The sequence below is a fragment of the Eleginops maclovinus genome, chromosome 4 (genome assembly GCF_036324505.1).
Source record: "Eleginops maclovinus isolate JMC-PN-2008 ecotype Puerto Natales chromosome 4, JC_Emac_rtc_rv5, whole genome shotgun sequence".
NCBI lineage: Eukaryota > Metazoa > Chordata > Actinopteri > Perciformes > Eleginopidae > Eleginops > Eleginops maclovinus.
The window spans coordinates 11,683,427-11,706,367 of record NC_086352.1 but is presented as its reverse complement, the minus strand read 5'-3'; the positions used below and the strand labels follow the sequence as shown (position 1 = coordinate 11,706,367).

The following is a 22,941-nucleotide window of genomic DNA, read 5'->3' as shown; positions in this document are numbered from 1 at the left end:
TTTTTTGAATTGGTGGAAATGTAGCAAGAGCCTTTTATCTCCTGAGTGTGAAATTCACTCCCTGGGCTTAGTGTTAAAGGATAAAGAGGGCAGAAGTCGGATGGTGGGGAAATTGTCTGTGTCCCCCTGAACTTTCATAGCTTCTCATGTCATCTGAACCAAGAGGGAAAATAATTAGGGCTGGAAATCACTAATTGCTAACTAACAGTTAGCTTTTGTTGTATACAATAATCTTTAAATAGTGATTATGTTTTTTTTATTAAAATAATCATTAAATTACAACCGTTTTATTTGTAAATGTTAAAGAAACAACAACAAACAAACGTATATGAAGGAACCTTTGACTTTTTGATGCCATACATTGACCCTCATCTCTGTCCTTTCTTTCTTACTTATTCTCACACACACACACACACACACACACACACACACACACACACACACACACACACACACACACACACACACACACATGCAGCACCTTTTCTGCATGGAGGTCACCGTGTTCCTGGAAGGAAACCAAATGCTCTCTGTGCAGCCTAGTGTGCCACTACAGAGTATTTTGGAGTGAGTGGGAGAAGTGGAGTGAATAAAGGAGACTAGGACACATCGCACAGGCAAACCAAGTCAAGCTGCCGTCGAGCTGACAGCAATTGGCAGAATTATTTTGCCTCACATAGTTTGTCTCCAAGAGGAAATCCTGCATAAAGTCATGGGAAACCTCCCTGCCCGCATTGATAAATTGCTGTCCAATTGTCACCTCTTCTGGCTTCATTGCTGAGGGTTTTCTTTTTTAAATGAGATCCTTTCTGGTAATTGCTTAGTGAAAAAAAAGGCCCTTACTGACTCTCTGCCAGACAGTTCCTGGCTTTTAATCAGCATCTTTCAGCACCAGAGGATAAGGGTAGAGATGAAATGTAGAAAAATCACAAACTCTATTAGGTTGTTAGCTCACCTCATCAAATAGTCATTTGCAGGAGCTCACACATTCCACACTCCTGCTAGGCCACACTGTAACTCAACTTTTATTCATTTTAAGCGTAAAAACACACACATCTCCTTGTCTCGGATCTGTGTTCCCCTTGATCAGTTTGACATCTTATCTGCTCATCTTTGTGGTTTCCATTGTCCACAAGTGTGAATCAATGGGGCAGAAACATCTTAAAAATAACGCTGGAAGAAATGCAGTCGGTAAACCATAACCCCTGGAGGCCCCGGAGGGTTTTACAGGCCCTCCAGGACTTTTACACAACTCACCTCTCTGCCCTCACGTCACACCCCATCACAGTCTGTCCATCTGCTCACACACTGCAGCTCCTGGAGAAACACTTTCTCTGTCCATGAAGGGAAAGGAGAAGAAGTCAGCTGTCCTGTCAGATCACAGAGCGACTGGAGTATGACATTAGAGGCTTAGTGAATGCAGGGGGAGGTTGAGAGTTTCTGACAGGCAGATAAAGACATGATTAAGACATAATGCTGTAATTACTAACTGGGAAAATGAGGGTTTGTTTTTTTAACTGGTTAGACTGATGAATACCCATCTTGGCAGATCAGTGTGACAGCTAAATAAAAGTTTGAAGCTGCGAGGCCTATGGATTTTAATTCTGTTGCTCGGAGTGTTTATCCGTCTTTATTGAAGTAATGCATTTATCAAGCCGGTTTAAATTAAAATGAAAGATGAAATGAATTGTTCAGTCAAGGGGGAAAAGAAAATGACATTTCAAATTTGTTTTTGTACCATGAGGGTTGGTGACTTGTTGGTTTAGTCATTCTCATATCATTAACACAACGTGATCCAAGAGAGTTAACACAAATTACCTGACATCAAAATGAAAAAAACAGGTTATCTTCATCTCAACCACTAAAATGATTGCTGTTTTGCCAGAATAATGCACCAGTGACATTAAAAGCACTTTTTTTTTAAAGGTTCTTGCTAAAAAATAGGGCAAAGACTGCAGAAATGTTTTTAACTGATGGGAAAAGCAGCTCACTTTTACTAGTGCATGCAGAACATGGTCAAACTCATCAATCAAATCTCTGACTGCTATGATATAAATCTATGACTGAAAATAAACCCCCCACTGAAGCTGCTCCCTAAAGAAGATACACATTTCTAACCATAGCTGAAAGTAGGTTGACAGTTTTCTCAATGTCTTTGCCATCACCTGGTAAAATACACTGCCCGGCCAAAAAAGGTCACACACTCTAATATTCGTTGGACTGCCTTTAGCTTTGATTACGGCGCACATTTGCTGTGGCATCGTTTCCACAAGCTTCTGCAATGTCACAACATTTATTTCTGTCTTGAATTAATTTTTTGATGACGGGAGATTCGGACCACTGCGCAAAGTCTTCTCCAGCACATCCCAAATATTCTCAATCGGGTTCAGGTCTGGACTCTGTGGTGGCCAATCCATGTGTGAAAATGATGTCTCATGCTCCCTGAACCACTCTTTCACAATCTGAGTCCAATGGATCCTGGCATTGTCATCCTGGAACATGCCCATGGCATCAGGGAAGAAAAAATCCATTGATGGAATAACCTGGTCCTTCAGTTTATTCAGGCAGTCAGCTGACCTCATTCTTTTGGCACATAACGTTGCTGAACCTAGACCAGACCAACTGCAGCAACCCCAGATCAAAGCACTGCCCCCACAGGCTTGTGACCTTTTTTTTGGCCGGGCAGTGTTTGTGCATCCAACACTGGCAAAAAGGATGTAAATGAGACACATTTTGAAAAGTTTTTAGGTTTGGAAAGAGTAACAAAAGTCTATGTGTTTTGTTTGTTTTTTTCCAGGAAAAGATGAAGAGTAAGAACAAGCTGGTGCCGCGGCTCCTGGGGATCACCAAAGAGTCTGTGATGAGAGTTGAGGAGAAGACCAAAGATGTCGTTCAGGAGTGGCCCCTCACCACTGTGAAGAGGTGGGCAGCGTCACCCAAGAGCTTCACTCTGGTAAGAGACACCAAAAATAAACCTGACTGTACACTGATCCAGTTTCACACCGGTTTCAACACAGAGGCCAGATTATGATACATTCTTTACCATTAATTGTGCGGCCGGCCTTGTTTTTTCAGCCCATTTCATCGTTTATTCATTCTGTCCACACAGCACACGTCCATGGCAGTAAATGAGGACAGGCTCGCAGTAAAAGCACAACTGCTCCCTGCAGGGGCGTTTAAACAATCACTGTAGTGCTCAGGCTGCCAGTCCTTTCACTCCCTTGCGCACTTCAGTTATTGAACAGACTCCTTTGTCTTCCCTGTCAATATATCTCCTTTGTGTCAGCACCCAGAGTCAATGAGCAGCTTGGATTGAATCTTGCATATGTGGTCGATTCACTGTCTTTATTAAATTCACACGCTTTCTCTTTCTTCCTGTTAATTCGTTAGTGTCTTCCGTTTTAGACTGTGTGTTTTTGTGACAGTCTGATTCAAAATGGATTTGATTTATGGTCTTTCGTTTGAGGAGTCATAGATTTTGGGCTGTTGTAAAATGGGATGAACTCACCCTGCAACCACATTTGATATTGTATAGTGTGACTATATGAGGTGTACAAAGCTTAATTACATAAAAAAGGATTCCGGATTAATGTCCTGCAGCTCGGATCCTATATAAAAAGTGTTCCCACATGCCTCCTGGCATCGAAATCTCTGTATGTTGCAGCAGTGTCATATCATACAAGGCAGTATGTAGTACTTACAGTATCTGACACTAGCTGTCCACATGGATTCACATTAATCCTCCCAGTAAATCCTTATATTGTTTACAGTACAAGCCCTGTATTGGTTACGTTCCTTACATGAAAAGGGCATGATTTGACTCTGTGTTTGTGTGTGTGTTTAGGACTTTGGGGAATACCAGGAAAGCTATTACTCAGTGCAGACCACTGAAGGGGAACAGATCTCTCAGCTCATTGCCGGTTACATCGACATCATCCTCAAAAAGGTGAGACATTCATCTCTGGAGACCCTAGTGAATCATAATGGCTCGATAAAGTCTCATATCTGTTGATATGCTCAGGCTGCTGTGTTGGACAGCTGTTATTAAATAAAAAAAGTACGAGACAGCTGGGCTCATCCGGCACATGTACACTGCAAGCATATTTGATTTGTCTTTTTACCTGAAGTTAGAAAGTTACACACTGTTTAGCTTTCGTCTGGTTGACAATTTTAGTTTAAATCACCTTAATCTGCGGTATCTGAATCCTGAATCAATTTTGGTCATGTGATGAATTTGGGCCTAGGTTGTTTTCATATCATAGGAAGTGTAACGTTTAGGTTGCCTCAGGTTGTTGTTTTGAGCCCCTGCGCTTCTTTTGAAACTAATGTTTGCTGTATTTTTCTGTCTGCTGCAGAAGCAAAGCAAGGACCGCTTTGGCTTAGAAGGCGATGAGGAGTCAACCATGCTTGAGGAATCCGTCTCCCCGAAAAAGTGAGTAAATAATTAACTAGTAAAGTGTTTTCACCTTTAAGGCTTGAAAGCAGCATGGCTCAGTGGATATGAGACCTTGACTCAACAATTTAAAATATGGTACAAACGTTTGGGTTTTGCAAAGAAATAACTCGAATAACTCAATTGGTCCAAAGTTTTGGTTCTTGACATCCAAAAGAAGTTCCTGTCAACAGTTAACTGTACTATGTGTTTAATGCTATATATCAAATGTTGGTAACATGACGAACACCATCAATTTAGGGGGTGTCATTGTCAGCATGTTAGCATCCATACGCTAGCATTTAGCTCTAAGCAACAAGAGCTACTAACATGGTTGTTTATTCAATAAGTACATTTAAAAAATGCGGAAGAAAAAAAAATGAAACTGAAATAAAACTGTGGCTGACATACTTGCAGTTGTATGGGATAATCCTCAGACAACCCTGCATTACATTTTTGTTACAGTCCAGTTTTGGTATGATGATGGTTTGTGCTCATTAGCATCACACAGAGTTATTGCATATTATACCAGCAAAAAAGCAATATCAGACTGGCTCCCTTTTCAATTTCCTTATCACCACCTTCCTTGACCGCAGCTCACACATCCATCTTCCAGAACCTCATTTCACCGCATGAACAACTCCTCAGCTGGACTTTATCCTGAGAGATAATCATTATGGGAGGACATTTTGCTGCACTGGAAAAGTAAAGGCCCTCTCTGAACATTTCCTGATTAGATGTGTATTAGCTCATTTATCCACAGTGGGCTCTCTGAAGCCCTCTTTCATGCCTGGCCCCCCAATTGATAGCTTATTGCTTTCCTGCTTTAAACTGAGATCTTCTGCCGTAATCGCTATTGTGTTTTTTCTTTTTATCTGCGTGCACGGCCGAAGGCAAAAGTCTTTAATACTGCAAAGACATAGCAAGCGTTGCTGTGGATGGCCTTATCGGAGGAGAATCAAAACAAAGCTCTGTCTTCCAGAAGTACACAGTGGGAAGTTTTTTTCACTTATTCTTTATGCTGCCCTTTTTATAAGTCAAATATAAAATACACAATAAGCAAAAGACTATTGCTTAAACAAGATATGATATGGCATTTTAATTTTCCATCTCCTCTGTTTTAGCGCTATTACAACTACAGACACAATCCTTTGTCACAGAGCTCCGAGGAATCACCTCTCCCTTCACTTTACCAAATCAGGAAACCAACACAGCCAAATTACTTGGTGGTAAAAATCTTTCACACTGGATTTAGCTTTTAATCTTCAGTTTTGAGATAAAATCCAACAGTTTTTTCGGGGCTTTACGGGCTCTGTTTCCATGGCTGTGTGAATCCTAGAGAAATGGAACAAATGGTATTGCCATACATTGAATCGTGCTTCGCTCTCTGCTAAGTGTCTGTGATATTAAACTTATGTGCTTCCTATTACTATCTTTTATCAGGACTAGTTTAGCTGCTGTTAGCTTTTATAATCGTTCGTTTTAGCTACTGCCTCGTGTATCTGTGGTTACCTAACAGAATTACTAACATGTTACATATTCAATACAGATAAATACATGTATTTACATTTCATTTTTCTACACCCAGTCACACATTTTCACTGTGTTCACTGCTTCACTGTGATTGGCACAACTTTTTGTAAAGCTTTGAGACCAGCAATTTGTGAGGATAATGACTAATCATCACTCCCACTGATTGATTTGTCACCTCACTCCCTTTGGTGATAAATGCCATGTGCATATATGACAAACATTACCAAGCATTCTTGAAAAGTCCTCATTCTCCGCACTAATGACTGCAATTCTACCATATAAATGGATCCCTATTACTCTCAGGTTTATCAACCGAACACTCAATAAGCTTGAATTTCAAACTTCAATGAAGGTGTGATTTTTAAATATAAATGTTTATGATTACATCTAACCTACTAGATTTACTCTCTCGAAAGAATAACACTTTGGAATCATTTTCATGCTGTGGGTAATAATCTACTTTAAATAAAGGGGACACATCATGAAAAGCTTACTCGTTACCCTATTTTTCTCGCAAGATATTCAGAGCAGACTGGACATTTTCTGGAGGAGGGCTTAAGGAGAGGTGCACTAAAACAGAGCATTTCAGAAAGAGGGCATATGAAATGGATAATATATGTAAAGTAATGTGTTTTTTAATCATTAAAGCATGGTAACTTGAAGTATAAACCAAATCTATTAGCATTAGCCAAAAGGTGAGCATGATATGCCCCCTTTCAGACAGGACTTCATTTGAGAACATGATGTTTCAGGGACAGGTGATTATCCCTTAACATTTTAGAAGCTTTATTAACTTCCTGATTATGTGTCTGCAGGTCCACCATCCTTCAGCAGCAGTTTAATCGTGTGGGCCGAATGGAGCATGGCTCAGTGGCGCTGCCAGGGGTGATTCGCTCCGGCTCCATCGGCACAGAGTCGCTCAGCATGGGCACCATGCCATCTGCTCAGCAGCAGATCACAATGGGTCAGATGCACCGCGGACACATGCCTCCTCTCGTAAGAACAACATAATAACACTTATTGTGATTTTTATGTATTTTTGCTCAGTGATGAAGTTGAAGGTGTATGCCACACACACCACTACACAGGTGTATCATTATCTTTTTTTCCACTATGCGTTGTTGGTTTCGGCTCATGCTAAAAAATTCACAAGGGTGCAATCATCTTCTTAGCAGGCTTTCTTTTTAAAAATCCCTCAAGGCTGCATTCAGTGAGTAATGAACCTGTTTGTCTTCCTGTTTGCATAGAGTTCAGCACAGCAGGCTTTAATGGGAACCATCAACACCAGTATGCAAGCTGTGCAGAAGGCCCAGATCGACCTAGGGGAGGTGGATGACCTGCCACCACTTGGACAGGACATGGTACAGTACAGTGCACACACATGAAACACCACATATTATTGTAATATATAACATCCTATGAAAGTGATAAAGGAAAAAGCCATAAAATAAATAATAAATCTGTCTGCAGAATGACAGCCTGCATGCATGCAAATAACTATGTTGGTGTGGTCTCCCTCTGTGTGCCTAGGCATCCAAGGTATGGATCCAGAACAAGATGGATGAGTCAAAGCATGAGATCCACTCCCAGGTGGACGCCATCACTGCAGGAACCGCCTCTGTCGTCAACCTCACAGCTGGTGAGTGGCACTGGCTTGACTCAGCAGATTCTGTCACGCTTTTCTGCTACCAAGGCCTTGATTCAGTGCAGACATCTTGATAGTACAGCAAGACTACTTCATGTATTGTTGAAAAGCCTTTGTGGGATTAATTATAAGGCTTTTAGGAAGGCTTAATGAAACCAGGGAAAGTGTTAAGTCATGCCCACAGTTTAACAAGTACATTAGCCGAGTGCCAGAGTTAAAATTATCTGGCTCATTAGTGACTTTAAAGCACACTTTTCCCATCTGTCTGGTGTTCATGGACATAGTTTCAGGATCTGTATAAAATGTTATAGGTCCCTGTTTCCTGCTGTGGTTTGGTGTATGTAGACTGGTAGATGTGTCTATTGGTTATGTGCCATTTTGAAACCCTCCAAGTTTAAATAGGTTGATTGGTTATTTTTACATTGAATCTTTTGCTACAGAGCAAGAATTTCCTGCTAAGAGTCCTCTACTAAAATTGATTGATGCGTGTATGCGTTCTTTAATTTCAGTTAGAGTGAAGAAGAGTCACTGGAGAGCAATCACATTTTAATTGGGTTATAATACTTTTTTAAAAATAAACTTTAGTGTTCTTTCATTAATGACTTTTGTTATTCCGTCCCCTCTCCTAATCTCCCCAGGCGATCCCACTGACACAGACTACACCGCCGTGGGCTGCGCCATCACCACCATCTCATCCAACCTGACAGAAATGTCAAAGGGTGTGAAGCTGCTGGCTGCACTGATGGAGGACGACGTGGGCGGGGGTAATGACCTGATGAGGGCTGCCAGGACCCTCGCAGGGGCCGTGTCTGACCTGCTGAAGGCTGTAGAGCCGGCATCTGGAGAGGTAAGCGAAGTAACACTGAGAAAATGAAACCATGTCTTGTTAAAACCCCGCCAGTCTTTTTCTTGTATGGTACCAATCTCTCGTTATTGTGCTTGTGTAGGAGTTTCCATGTTATATAGTAGGTGGCAGATGGTTCATGTTGAATTCATTGCAAGTAAAGTCTGAACGATATAATAGTCAATATGACTGTAGACATTGAAATGTGAAAGGAAGACAAAACGTGGCCACCATATTGAGCTCAGATAAAATATAGAAGGCGGGGAAGGCTCATAGATAGAAAGATTAGATAAAGAGACAGGATAATGTGTGAAAGGGAAGGCTGAACCTAGCTGTGGGTCCATGCAGCAAGCAGACAACTCCTGAGTGAGATTTTGTGTGCGTATTTGCCTTTCCACGTAAAGGTTTTTTTCTTTCCAAATTGATAACCTAAAAAGTTAATCAAATTGGCCATGGAGCAGCTCTGCTCTGACACAATGTATCATCTCTTAATAAAGCAGTGTGTCTTCTGTTCCTCCATTCTAAATCTAATTATATGAGCATCCTCTGATGCTGGCCGGATGCGGCTAACTGAATTGTTTGGGTCGGTCTTCATAAAACATCTCAGACGGAGGCCAGGCTGAATGGCAGGCATTTCATGCTTTTTTTGAAAACAGAACTTGCTTTAAAAAGGAAAAGACAGTTGTTTCTAGTGTTGTTTCCATCTGTATTTTACTCTAATGCTCTCACTGAAGTCTATCAGGAGTTTGTTGTCGTGGCAGTATCATTCAGAAGTTAATGTACTGTACAGTTGTTGGCTGGTAATCTGCATAATGCACGGCTTCATCTAGCTTTGGGACAGCGCTGCGCGTTATACACTCCTGCATTATGCATGCGGGTAGTTGGAAAGATTACTTGAAGCCTGAAGGATAGTTAGAGGAAGGGATGTTGGCTGTTTGTTAAAGTAAACTTTGGTGTTTATGTATTTATTTAAAGGATCCCCAGTAGCTGATACTGTGGCAATAAGCTAATCTTCCTACACGTGACAGAGAATACATAATGTTAAATATTCATAAAGCCAGACAACACTGTTTATACATTAGACTGCTGTAACAAAGTCAAATAAGGAGAATAGTAAACTGTTAATAGAGCTCATATTGAGCAAAATATTAGAAACTAGCACAGATTCATACCTCCTAGTTTTCAGTCTCTCCTGCATACCAAAAAATCCCTCTGCGTATCATTTTTAAAGGATGGTTTGTTTATTATAAGGTAGATATACAAAAGTAAATTATTTGTTTGTATCGGCTCTGTACATTTCTTTCACCACCTTAGTCTGCAGACAGACTGCCACACTGTAATTGTTATCAGCAGATACGGTGCTGTTTTTGTGTTATTGCAGTGAACTAGCAATATGATACATTTCTGTGTGTTAAAATCAATAACAAAGTGTTAACAGAGGTGCAGAATGCATCACTATAGTGGCAATGATTTTGTTTCAGACACATGCTGCACAGTTAAACACATTAGAGGTTACTTGGAAGCCATATTTCAAGATGCAAGATGATGCAGTTTCCAACCAGGCGTCCAAATGCAGTTTCACATCCTGATGGTTTTCTCTCTCTTGTGTGTGTGTGTGTGTGTGTGTGTGTGTGTGTGTGTGTGTGTGTGTGTGTGTGTGTGTGTGTGTGTGTGTGTGTGTGTGTGTGTGTGTGTGTGTGTGTGTGTGTGTGTGTGTGTGTGTGTGTGTGTGTGTGTGTGTGTGTGTGTGTGTGTGTGTGTGTGTGTGTGTGTGTGTGTGTGTGTGTGTGTGTGTGTGTGTGTGTGTGTGTGTGTGTGTGTGTGTGTGTGTGTGTGTGTGTGTGTGTGTGTGTGTGTGTGTGTGTGTGTTCATGCGTGCGTGTGTGTTTGTGCGCTCGCAGCCCAGACAGACTGTGCTGACAGCAGCAGGCAGCATCGGCCAGGCCAGCGGAGACCTCCTGCGCCAGATTGGAGAAAGCGAGACGGACGAGAGGTTCCAGGTAACGCTGCCCCCCCCCCCCCCATCCATTTATCATCATCACCATCAACGTCTGTGTAATATTTAAAGAAAACTCACTCCTCTGGAACTCGGTTAATCAAAAACACATTGTATCCAGGGGAATATGGGGAGGATATTGGGATTTTTGTTTGAATTGAATGCTATTCTAGCTGTCAGGCCTGTGTTTTTCTTTCATGTAGCTCATACTGAATCACGATTGTTATTGTAATGCAATGTTTGCCAGGGTTATACATAGATCAGATCAACACAACCTTTTTAACTGCCTGCCTGTCACCACGCTCACAGTGTGTTTCAGTAGTGTACAGTAATGATGAGTTGTACCTATGCACAGTTGGTGATTAAGCAAAAGACTATTGCTTAAACAAGATATGATATGGCATTTTAATTTTCCATCCCCTCTGTTTTAGCGCTATTACAACTACAGACACAATCCTTTGTCACAGAGCTCCGAGGAATCACCTCTCCCTTCACTTTACCAAATGCCTATGCCATAATATGTGTCATTTGTTTATGAGAAAGGGAAAAAAGACAGGTCCATATCTTACTGATGAGAGTTTGAGTGTTTTTTATTCTTATTTCTTATTTGAAACCCGTTGTTTTTAGGACATCCTGATGAATTTGGCCAAAGCAGTGGCCAACGCCGCAGCCATGATGGTGCTGAAGGCCAAGAACGTGGCGCAGGTAGCGGAGGACACCGTGCTCCAGAACCGGGTCATAGCCGCTGCCACGCAGTGTGCGCTGTCCACCTCCCAGCTGGTGGCATGTGCCAAGGTAAAGAAATATCATATTTAATGTTGAAATTTGAGAGGCAATGTACTAAATGATCATATCAATATTTGCGTATGACAAATTCAGTTGATGTTTATGCAAATTTGTGTTGGTTGTGTGATGTTTTCCCAATTAACAGATCAGGCTGTCTGGGATTTTACACTTTGCGATGGTGTCACTTGGGAACCTGTTGTGCATGCATGACAACACCTCCATTTGTTGTGTTATCTTCTCTAATAATTAGACCATGCAGCAAGGTTTGGTAAATAGAGATTTTTGTAATATATAAATTACCTCTAATTTAACCGCAGCTAAGAAATAGTTGTGGTGCATGATTATATCATGAATCAACAAGGCACCGTTAAATACCCTCCGATAGCATCATGTTTGTACATCTTTAATTTAACAAGCCACATGCCTCCAATTACTTTAAATGCCCTCCTGGCTCCAAATCAGAATTGTTGCATTTACTGAACAAATCCTCACCTTTCTTCATCATCCATGATGAGAACCATTCTGCTGAATCCCTTCAAATGGTTGCATCCTCTTTTCAGTTTCCTCTGTTCTCTGTGGATGTGTTTTAAGATGTTAAGACTGTTATGGTAGTGGGTTTTAGTCCAACTATAAAGGAGACTACTTTTTAAGTTTTGTATTTTTAAAATGTTAGAATTTTCACATATAGATGACTTTTGCATTAAAAGAAGCCACTGTTTTCTCTTTTTTGTATATATTATAAATGAAGATGGAAGAGATTTTTTTTCTCCACCTTATGTTACCTTTCTTCACTTGTTGTAGGTGGTGAGTCCCACCATCAGTTCACCGGTTTGCCAGGAGCAGTTAATCGAAGCTGGGAAGCTGGTGGATCGCTCGGTGGAAAGCTGCGTCCAGGCCTGCCTCTCAGCCACGGAAGATGGCGAGCTCCTCAAACAGGTCAGTGTTATTTACCGTATATAATGGGTAACGCTGCACCAAACTCAATGTATGTATAATTGTTTGGTCTCACAACATAACAAGACACAAGCGGACTGGTTTCCTAGAATAATGAAAGCTTTTCTTTATTGAAACAGCACTGGATGTATTTTAAATTCAGTTTGTGTACTACCACCCGGCTTAAGAAGCAATGAGGATAATGAGTCCAGTGTGCTTCTCCTCAGCCTCATGGAATAAGAAGCAGGGCATAATGCAGTTTAAGAAGCACTAACATTGATGATGTGCTTCACCTGTGTTGAAGGTGAGCGCAGCGGCCAGCGTGGTGAGTCAGGCGCTAGGGGATCTCCTGCAGCATGTTCGTCAGTACACCGCCAGGGGAGAGCCAATCGGGCGCTACGACCAGGCCACTGACACCATCATGACCGTCACTGAGAATATCTTTAGCTCCATGGGAGATGCAGGTAAGTCACAAAGAGGATACTGCTTGGAAATGGAAGGCTGAGATACTAAAGGAATTACAATTTCTCATTTTGGAGCCTTTTCCTATTTGTTTAGATACTATGAAATACAAACAAGGCTGACATATGTTTAAATTAATGCACTTTTGTATATGATTTTTTTCCGTTATGACTGGCTCTTAGGGTTAAAAAACAGCGCAATAATTGTCCTTGAAATGAAGATGAATTTTGGATTTGAAAAGCTTTAAGCTGTCTAAGAAGGTAAAAAGCAGAGCCAGCTACTTTCAGTGAGATATAGTTGTAACCAGCCATACTCGCCGCATGGCTCTAATGATGGCAATGTCTCTGATCACTCCGTCCACCACTCTGGACTGAAATGTCTCGACAACTGTTGTATGGATTCCCATGACATGTTTTACAGACATTCATGGTGCCCAGAAGATGACGCCTAATGATATTGGTGAGCCTCTGATTCTTCCGCTAGCGCCACCATGAGGCTGACACTTGAAATGACTAAGCAACTAATGGCTGGATTGCGATGAATTTGGTACACACAGTTATGTCCCCCTCAGGGTAAATGATCACTTTTGGCATCCCTTATCTTTTCATGTAGAGCAATAATCAGCTCATGAATGTAATTTGTCAAGAACCTAATTGACGTCCATATAGCTGCAAGCATACATACATTATCGTCAGCCTCAGGTTGGCGTTTTATGTAAGTACTAATTACCAGATGTCAGCATGCTAATATGCTACACTAATTCGGTGAACATATTTGAAATGATACCTGTTAAATATTGGCACCTTCCTGTTTTTAGCATGTTAGCATTGCAATTGGGAGCATGTTAGCATGCTGATGTTAGCATTTAGCTAAAAGCGCTGCTTTGCCTAAGTACAGCCCACACAGCAACTCGAATCGCTGCAGACTCTTAATCGTGTTGATAATACAATCTTGTCAGCAAATAAAGGATACAAAGAAAGCCAAAAATGCTTTTATAGAATGATTGACACCTTGGGTCAAAATATATATCAAGGAACTATGAATAAAAAACGAAAGGTAGCTGATGGTTTGGAGGCAGAGCTCAGTATTGATTGCAGTGTTTTTTGTTTAAAATGCAAGCTCTCTTTTTTCTCACTTTTTTGGTTCATACTTTAGTTGCATTTTCCACATTTTGTGAACAAGACTTGAAACTGCAACCCATTAAAGAGTTTTCAAAAAAGCATGGCAACATGTTGGCTTCTGTCATGCTTTGAAATTGAGTCAAATGAAGCATATTGGACCCTTTTTAGCCAAATACCATGTTTTAAATAGGTAAAGAAAAATCATACAAACTACAGCTCCAAAACTTGCTCTCCACAGCTTTAAAGTTTTGGCTTTCTAAGTAGATGTCTTTCTGTGTGTCTGTGCCTTACCCTGTCTTCTCTTCAGAGAGAATGGCATGATGGTGGGTGTAAATGGACTGCTGTCAGCACTGGCGAAGCCACAAAGAAAAAGCTGACAGTGATGTTTACAAGACTGACAGCAGAGAAAGACAGGTGGATGGAAAGAGATTCACAGAGAATGTCCCGGGTTAGCGGTCAGCTTAGACGAACTGATTGGTTTGATGGACAAGGGGAATTGCTGTTTTCTCGGCTGAGGTCTGCATACGTGCAGCTATCTGGAAAACACCGCCTTTGAACCGGTGTCAAATATGTCAGGTTATGTCACACCTGGAATAAAAACAGGAGTAGATCCTTTTGTAGTGAAGTGTTGGCAAATCATTTCATGCATCCACTGCCAGGCCTGCTTTGACAGGGAGAATATCGACAACAGCTCTCTTCTTTTCCTTTCTGTCTTTTCTCTTTTGTCTGATTCTAAGAATATTTTCAGAGGAATTGAAAACACCGGGGTTGATGGAACAGTTGCTTTTTGTCTTCGCAAGTCAGGTGTTAAAGCGTGACGCACACTTGATCAGGGAGTGCAGTAAACGCACAAGATTTTAGTTTCTTTTGTATTATGTTTTTGATGCTGACATTAAACATCTTCATCTTAAAAGCTTGGTATTGTTTATATCTTCAGACAGTTGTAATGCGAGTCAACTAAATATGAGTATTTTTAACGAGTAAGCTTTGAATTTGTCCTCCTGATACAAACTGAAATGGTGTCTTTATATTATACATCATTGCAGTTTGTTTAAATATTTATCTGCTCTGTTAAGATTTGCCAGTATTGCATCATTATCCGCATCCTGCACAAGAATACAGCTTAGTTTGATTTCTTTTGTTGATAAATGTGGTTCAAACATTTGTATTCTTTCCCGTCCAAATTTTTCATCACCATTACCTCAGGAGGATTTTCAGCAGAAGGACAGAGCTAGGCAGTTACATTAAACCACAGAGTTAACACACTCAATCTCTTATTAGTATGACTCATCTATTAATCCACTTCTCTCTAATATTTCTCATCTGTCCCCCCACCCTCCCCTCGCCTCCACACTACCTCTGTCCTCTCTAATCCCGTCTCAGGAGAGATGGTGCGTCAGGCGCGGGTTTTGGCTCAGGCCACCTCGGACCTGGTGAACGCTATGAGGTCTGACGCCGAGGCCGAGGTGGACGTGGACAACTCTAAGAAGTTACTGGCAGCGGCCAAATTGCTGGCCGACGCCACCGCAAGGATGGTAGAGGCAGCAAAGGTAAGCAGCTATTCTTGTTTTTTTGCAAATGTATCTCAAGTTTTGTCAACAGAGAGAAGTTTACTGAACTGAGGAGTGCATATTTAAAAGTCCATGCATATTTCATCATAATCTTTCACTTAGAGAAATGTTTTGGGTGAATCCTTTAGGGAAGGTTTTTGGTTTTAATCACAGCAGTGTTTTTTTGAAGACCAAATGAAAAATCTATAGGGCTGAGTTTTATTCCCTCGTACAGGGTGACCTTTTCAATGGCAGCAGAGTGGACAGAAGCTAGGCCAGCGGCACCAGATTATAGTGTGTTTGTGTGTGTGTGCAAAGAAGAAAAAGGCCAAGAATGACAGTTTAAGAAGTCAATGTCTGCTTTGTATTGGTAAGATGCTTCATCATGAACTATGACCTTTTATGCTATAAAAGAAAATATAGTGGCATGGACAGATTTTTAATTCTGGAAATCCCCAAATTCCAATGTGTGATTCGAAAAGGTTTTTCAGGGTCGTTTTCCTATGGTTTTTGGACTGTAAAGTCACATCTGAAAACATGTTCACATCAATCCTGAGCGGTGAATAAGGCATTGCATGTCTGAATTTAGAGATCGTGAATTAGGATTTTTTTTTCATACAGATAAATCACATTGTATGGTTTAATTACCTCCAGTTGGTTGCTTGGTTTGACTGTCAGCAGGATTACAAAAAAAACACTGATTTTTATGAAACTTGCTGGAAAGGTGTAGCATTGGCCAAGGAAAACCCCACTTTTTTTGGAGTGGATCGCTAATCATCTTCAAATTAAACAGTAAAAGTATTCATTACTGAAAAGATCCACACCCCCTCAGATTGGAACAACAGGGACACAGCTCTGAACGTGTTATAAAATGCTGTGAGCAATAAAATACATCACGTCTTCTCTTGTAGCGTCAATGTTGTTTTCGACATTACAATCTACTAACGATCAAGCGTTAAAAAAACCACAGTACTATAAATGGCTCTGAGGAGCCCTTGAATGCACCCTTGTCCTCAGCGGAGGTCTGCGTATTCGGAGTGCATTTCTGGGTATTCAATTATTTACTCTTTCTTGAGCAGCTAGGGGGTATATCTTAGGTATCCCTTTCAGATACCGAGTTGTTTTTATTGTAAACGGGTCAACTCTTGTGGCCTTTGCAACATTCCCAACCTGGGTTAAATGGCGCGTTTTGTTTTGTTTCTACACTATAAATGTCTTAGAATTAATATTAGGGTTGCTAAAATCCCTTGCTAGATTGCTTAACCACATTGTGTTCTCTCTTTAATCTCAAATATACATGACCGTGTTTATAAACTCTAAATTGTAGCGCTTAATAAGATGTGATAATAAAACTACTATTATTTTGCTGACCCTTTGCACATTATTGAATATCTTGTGTTAACAGTTTCAATTAATAGGAACTAAACAAAGCTGTTTAGCACAGGAAATGTTTGCACAGCCTCGTCTAATCCTTTGGTTTAATTGTTGCCAGAACCAAGCCTATTGAGACCAATAAAACTAAATGATAGGTTGAAATATGAATATCCATACAGCATTTACATTTCCCTTCCAGTTCTGTTCACACCTAAGGTTTCCATCCTAACATGATTAAGAGTTCGGGGACATCAAACCCTTTCTTCCCCGACTGCTAAAGGGCAAGCTTAGAGTTGCCGTCCCATCTTCCTCTATCCGAGCCATTTATCTGCTAACTCTCCACATCAGTCTCATTATCTGTCTGCACAATCACACACTGATATTAATAACTCTCCACTTCCACCATGAAAATTAAATGACGCCCTCCAGCTGGTTTGATGGTTGAGTTTGATGTGAGACTTATCACAGTCACAACTCGTCTGTATCGATGGAGGCTCACAATTTAGCCTGCTGTTGCCTTGGTAACTGATTGATCTTTGGACTGCAAGTTTTGCAGCCAACTTTTTTTCTTTGTAAAGCCCATGTCAGGTTTTTAGCAAGGCACTTATTGTACATGCATTTTATCAGTGTACAACAGACCCTGCTTTTTGAAGGCTTGTTCCCCATTATAAATTACTGCGTGTGCTATCTTGCTACTTCCTCTTGAAATCAGCACTTTTTTAATAATTATGCAAATTGGTTTCTGACAAACCAGTGTCAGCACTTGCCAACAGGCAAATGACAGCTACAGACAATGATTTGACTCACATTTTGCTGTGATTAATGCAAAGTCAAATGATGAAACAAAACATTTTCCACCCATGAAATGATTAGAAAGTAACACCAAAAGCCCTTTTCTGTTTGTCGTGACATCTGCTAAATTACCGTAACGGCATAGCTTAACAAAAGCACGGACACCAGCCTCTCTGCGTAGCTGCAGTAGAATATACCCGGTTCCAAAGTAATTAGCCTAATTGATGCAGGCTTAGCTTTGTGTCTATCTCAGCGGGAGACACACAGGTGCTGATTGATATTGGTCTCCGATGAACCCAGTTAATTTGCACCGCTAGATTCATAAACATAAAGATAAAAAGAGCTGCTTGTTAATAAAATAAATACATCGTCTCTTGACGTTTACCTATCAACAAACAATTGAGGGAGAAAAGCAGCAGCTGAGTTATAGATTTAAATCTGCGTCCTTTTTATAAGATGACTTATATACTATTATGACAGTTGTGTGTGTGTGTGAGTGTGTGTGTGTGTGTGTGCTGCTAGTCTCCGACAGTGTGTGTGTAGCAATGAGTGCTAACATGTTATCAGGAAGGAAAAGGCTTTAATACCAGCTGCTTTTCAATCTTGCTCACCTGTTGTGCATTTGCTGATCCCTGTGCATGTCCTCAGGGCGCGGCGGCTTACCCAGAGAATGAGGACCAGCAACAAAGACTGAGGGAGGCTGCAGAGGGTCTGCGAGTGGCCACCAACGCGGCTGCTCAGAATGCCATCAAGAAGAAACTGATTAACAGACTGGAGGTCAGTTAAAGGGAAACTAAACTTAAGTTAAAACTGGTTGTTGGTGTGTATACTCAAGATGTGGGGACGTTGTATAAGCCTGTTGCTTTAGGACTTCCCCTGTCACTTTTCCTACTTTTCATTGCCTGGATTTTATGTGGTCTTATGTGTTTACAAAACAAAACTTGACATTTAAAAAAAGACCATTCCTAAATGTCACCATCTCTATATAGCACCGAGTGTTGCCCCCACTTTGCACCAAAGGTCTTAGATGTGGATTTCAGCAGTGCGTCTTTCAACAATAGATATCAAGTTTTTAGATGGATTAATGTTTGATGTAACTCTTGTCTAAATGGTCCTGCAATAGAAACGGCAGTATTCATTTATTAAGTGGATCAGGGAAAGGGAAGGGGCTTATTTTTCTTCAATCTAAAAGATCAAGCTCATTAACAGGATTGATCCATTTCAAGGCATTTGTTACAAGCTTTACATGCTTAACAAGTCACTTGTCTTTGTATAGTTTATGGTGTGCTCTCAATGCATATTTTTCTTAAAGATATTAAGTCTAGATAATGAATAATGAACTTGCTATATACATTCTAAAGCTGAACAGGATTGCAATGTTAAATTATGTTTTCATGCAGCCAACAAGCAGGAGCAAGCTCATGTAGATAAACACAAGAAGTTGATTGTAAATCCATCATAGCACAAAGTCCACACGAGATCCTTTGAATATCCAGATTAAAAAACACAAATGTTTTTTGCTTATTTTTATGAGTATTTCTATTTGTGTTCCTCAGAATGCTGCCAAGCAAGCAGCCGCTGCAGCCACACAGACCATCGCTGCCGCTCAAAACGCTGCTGCCTCCAACAAGAACACGTCTGCTCACCAGCAGCTGGTGCAGAGCTGTAAGGTGAGGATCAGTGCGGACAGAAGTGCGCCATTTTATCTTTGTTTACTTTATTTTTTACCAGTAAAATTAGGATTTTGAAAAAAAAATCAAATGTGCATACTTTAATCAGTGCTGGCTTGATGATTTCTATCAAAGTATTTTAGAGAAAAGTATTGTGAAGTTTCTATTTTGACAGTACTTACATCGAACATGTGTATTTGCATGCGTGTTTTTGTATAGGCGGTGGCAGACCACATCCCCCAACTTGTCCAGGGGGTGCGCGGCAGTCAGGCCAAACCAGAGGACCTCAGTGCACAACTTGCACTCATCATTGCCAGTCAAAACTTTTTACAGGTGCAGTTCACACCTGCACACACACATACAGACACACAAACTATTGCATCACCATTTCCCACCTGTGCTGGAGAGGAGACTGTTAGAACGTTATGTCCACATACTCAATTTAAGTAGTTTCAGTCCTAGATTAGGAACCAGGCTAAACTGAGTAAAAATAGTGTTCCTGTCATGTGGGGATCCTTTGGAAATAGGCCTGTAACCTCTTTTTGGAGTAAGCAGGCAGTTAAAGAAGCAGCGGTGTGGTGGGATGATGTCTTTAATGCCTCAGACCCACTTTTACAGCTGATGGAGGAGCTTTGGGTCTCCACAAATACCAACACATAATTTAACCTTTGTCCCTTTTTTTCTCTAGGCTGTTACTAAATGCTCTAAGGAAAAATATGTTTTTTATTGAAGATTTTTCACATTTTCCTTTTAAACCCTGCAGCCTGGTAGTAAGATGGTGACCTCGGCCAAGTCATCCGTTCCCACGGTGACGGATCAGGCTGCAGCAATGCAACTGGGTCAGTGTGCCAAGAACCTGGCCACCTGCCTTGCTGAGCTGAGGACGTCTGCACAGAAGGTAGAACGCAGACACAGAGGCGCATGCGCATATAGAGCTGATACTGCATGCAGGAAATCACTGTATTTTAAATGCAAATACATGCTAGAAGCTAGAAGTTGCATCATTTTACCTGTAGTTTAATTAAATTCCTTAAGTCTGTTTTCCATACCTGTAATTGGCTATTTAAGCTAGCCAAAAATAACAACAAAATATATATTTTAAAAGAATCACTCTTTGCAAAACTCAAGTAGTAACCCATGTACAGAATTGTGAGTGACTTCCTTTATTTTCCAGGCTCATGAAGCGTGCGGCCCTATGGAGATCGACTCTGCGCTCACTGCCATCCAGACCCTGAGAAGTGAGCTGCAGGATGCCATGCAGGCTGCCATGAACACCCAACTGAAGCCACTACCTGGAGAATCAGTAAGAGACGTTGTTATTTTAGACCTGTAACATTTATTGATCCGGCAGTTGCCAGAAAAATGGCAGTTGCATTGCAGTTATACAAAAGATATTGACCACCAGCTGTCGCGCTTGAAGCAGGGCCTAACAGGTTTGTGACACGGCTTGATATTGAACTGCTTACATTCACATTGTCCTCTGCTTTAGTTGGAGAAGTGTGCTCAGGATCTGGGCAGCACCTCTAAGTCGGTGGGATCCTCCATGGCTCAGCTGCTCACCTGTGCTGCTCAAGGAAATGAACACTACACAGGTTGGTACTGCTGACATACTGATCTACCAAGGAGCGGAGGTCAATATAAACTGCCTTTTCAAATAAACATATGTCTTTATATTTAATATATGTAGATCATATGATGTTTGCTGTTAACATACCCGAACATCCACCATATGCTTTTCTCTTACTTTAATGCGCTGCGTCTGCTTCCCTGGGACAGTTTTCAGACTTCAGTCATATTATTTTGCAGTACACATTTTAACCAATCTTCATTCTCATGTTCACATGACTTTAAATATGATTTAGTTATCCAATCCAATTACCCAATATATAGTCTGTTGCTCTAAATAAACTGCTTGTGTGATGCAGCAGGGTAAGATACTCTTTACTTTTAAACATACTAAACCTTGCTATTCTCTGTTCTCATAAGTTGTAAAATCAAAGACTTGTAAATACACCTTTAGTGTCATTGGTTGAACTACAGCAAATAGACCCTGATTAGAAAGCTCTTATCAGCTGGAACCTGCTTTATGTTTATTAAGTAATCTTGTGCTGCTATAATATGTCTTAATTCCATTTGTTGTATCCCATCCAACTGATGTGTTGTAAATAAAATCAAATGTTGATTCCTGTCTTCGAGGCAAACGGCCTCTTGAACCAAATTATGGATTGTCTCATTTTCTTGTTGCAACAACAAGAAAACCTTCTTGTAAGGTCAGAGAAAATACTCTATATGCAAATACAATAATATTTTTAACAGCTTTTCCAATCAGTAATTGTTAGTGACATTATCTAGTCATAAAATGATGTCTGAGATAGGTGCTGATAGTAGTTGTTGCTTTCTGAACCCTCTGTTTCCTCTGATCCTGTGTGTAGGAATAGCAGCCAGGGAGACGGCTCAGGCCCTGAGGACTCTCGCCCAGGCAGCCCGCGGCGTCGCTGCCTCCACCACAGACCCTAAGGCTGCGGCCGCCATGCTGGACTCTGCTCGAGATGTTATGGAGGGCTCGGCACTTCTCATTCATGAAGCCAAGCAGGCGCTTGTTTCCCCCGGAGACGCTGATAGTCAGCAGAGACTGGCACAGGTGAGATGGTTCAGGATCAACACACGTATAGAGTCTGGTCTGCATGTCTTACCTTTGAAACAGAGCAGGGGACTCAAAGGCTCTGGCCTTTTTTTATTGTATGACGAAAGCACTCGTGCCCTGAAGCAAACTCAATCAAATATCCTCGCAAAGACAGAATACTGGTTGTCAAAACAAAATACAATCACAACTTGTGAGTCCATGATACTTTAGTGTATAAGATTCACTTGTTATTGATCTGTCATTCTTCACTTAATCTATCCTCATCATATATTAGCGACTCACTTTTCCATTTACTGAACATTTCACAGACTTTATTGAATTTTCTGTGTCATACATGGAAGTGATTGATCAACGTTAAAAAAAAGTCAGGTATTTTGGCTACATCACTCAATATCTGTAACTAAATATTTTCTTGCGGACAAAATCGGAGCCAGATCAAAGCCTCCAACTGCTTATAAATACATGAAAGTGAACACCTGTCAAATACAGCAAGGGAATCCTATAATAAACCTTGTGGCATATTTATAGGCCAAGCACCATGGTTATTTATGTGTTGTCCTCCACGTATTTTCTAAAAAGCGAGAGAAACAGAAATTAGGCTGTTTTTTTATTTCATCTTGACACAGCGCTCTTATGAAATACTACTCATGTAAGATTAAGTTAAGAAGCCTGTGCTGCTCTTTTAACAAACGGCCTCCTCTTTGCTTCAACTTGTCATGCGCTTCTGTTTTACCCTCTTTGATGTGAGGACACACACACACACACACACACACACAAACACCCCCCTCCATACACACACATTTGTTGATATTTTAAAAGAAAAAAGGATAGGCGTTTTCTGCAGGAATACCTTGCTCATTAGCATTTTTAAATGTAGATGTGGTCGCTGTGCACAGATAACATTTTCTAACCCAGTCTACTGTCACCCTGCTTTTTGTTCCAGGTGGCAAAGGCCGTGTCTCACTCTCTGAATAACTGCGTCAACTGTCTGCCAGGCCAGAAGGATGTGGACATGGCTCTCAAGAGCATCGGAGAGGCTAGCAAGAAGCTGCTCATTGAAACTGTGAGTTTAATCTGTGACTCAGTAGCCCTCTGCCACCAAAATGGGCATCACGTGTATCTTTAAATGCCCCACAGCAAAACATATCATTGAGGAATT

The 22,941-nt window shown here is 40.9% G+C and overlaps 1 protein-coding gene across 1 annotated transcript in view; it reads left to right on the top strand.

The window, feature by feature from the left end:
• The window catches only part of tln2a (talin 2a), an 81,555-nt gene that overhangs the window by 38,551 nt on the left and 20,063 nt on the right, over nucleotides 1-22,941 (top strand). Inside the window, 20 exon segments of the mRNA XM_063882016.1 lie at nucleotides 2,798-2,953; nucleotides 3,845-3,946; nucleotides 4,356-4,432; nucleotides 6,781-6,961; nucleotides 7,213-7,326; nucleotides 7,496-7,604; nucleotides 8,249-8,457; nucleotides 10,356-10,454; nucleotides 11,078-11,245; nucleotides 12,038-12,172; nucleotides 12,474-12,633; nucleotides 15,136-15,302; nucleotides 18,117-18,245; nucleotides 19,025-19,138; nucleotides 19,358-19,471; nucleotides 19,902-20,036; nucleotides 20,313-20,441; nucleotides 20,628-20,730; nucleotides 21,571-21,779; nucleotides 22,726-22,845. Coding sequence (XP_063738086.1) covers nucleotides 2,798-2,953; nucleotides 3,845-3,946; nucleotides 4,356-4,432; nucleotides 6,781-6,961; nucleotides 7,213-7,326; nucleotides 7,496-7,604; nucleotides 8,249-8,457; nucleotides 10,356-10,454; nucleotides 11,078-11,245; nucleotides 12,038-12,172; nucleotides 12,474-12,633; nucleotides 15,136-15,302; nucleotides 18,117-18,245; nucleotides 19,025-19,138; nucleotides 19,358-19,471; nucleotides 19,902-20,036; nucleotides 20,313-20,441; nucleotides 20,628-20,730; nucleotides 21,571-21,779; nucleotides 22,726-22,845 — 2,730 coding nt within the window.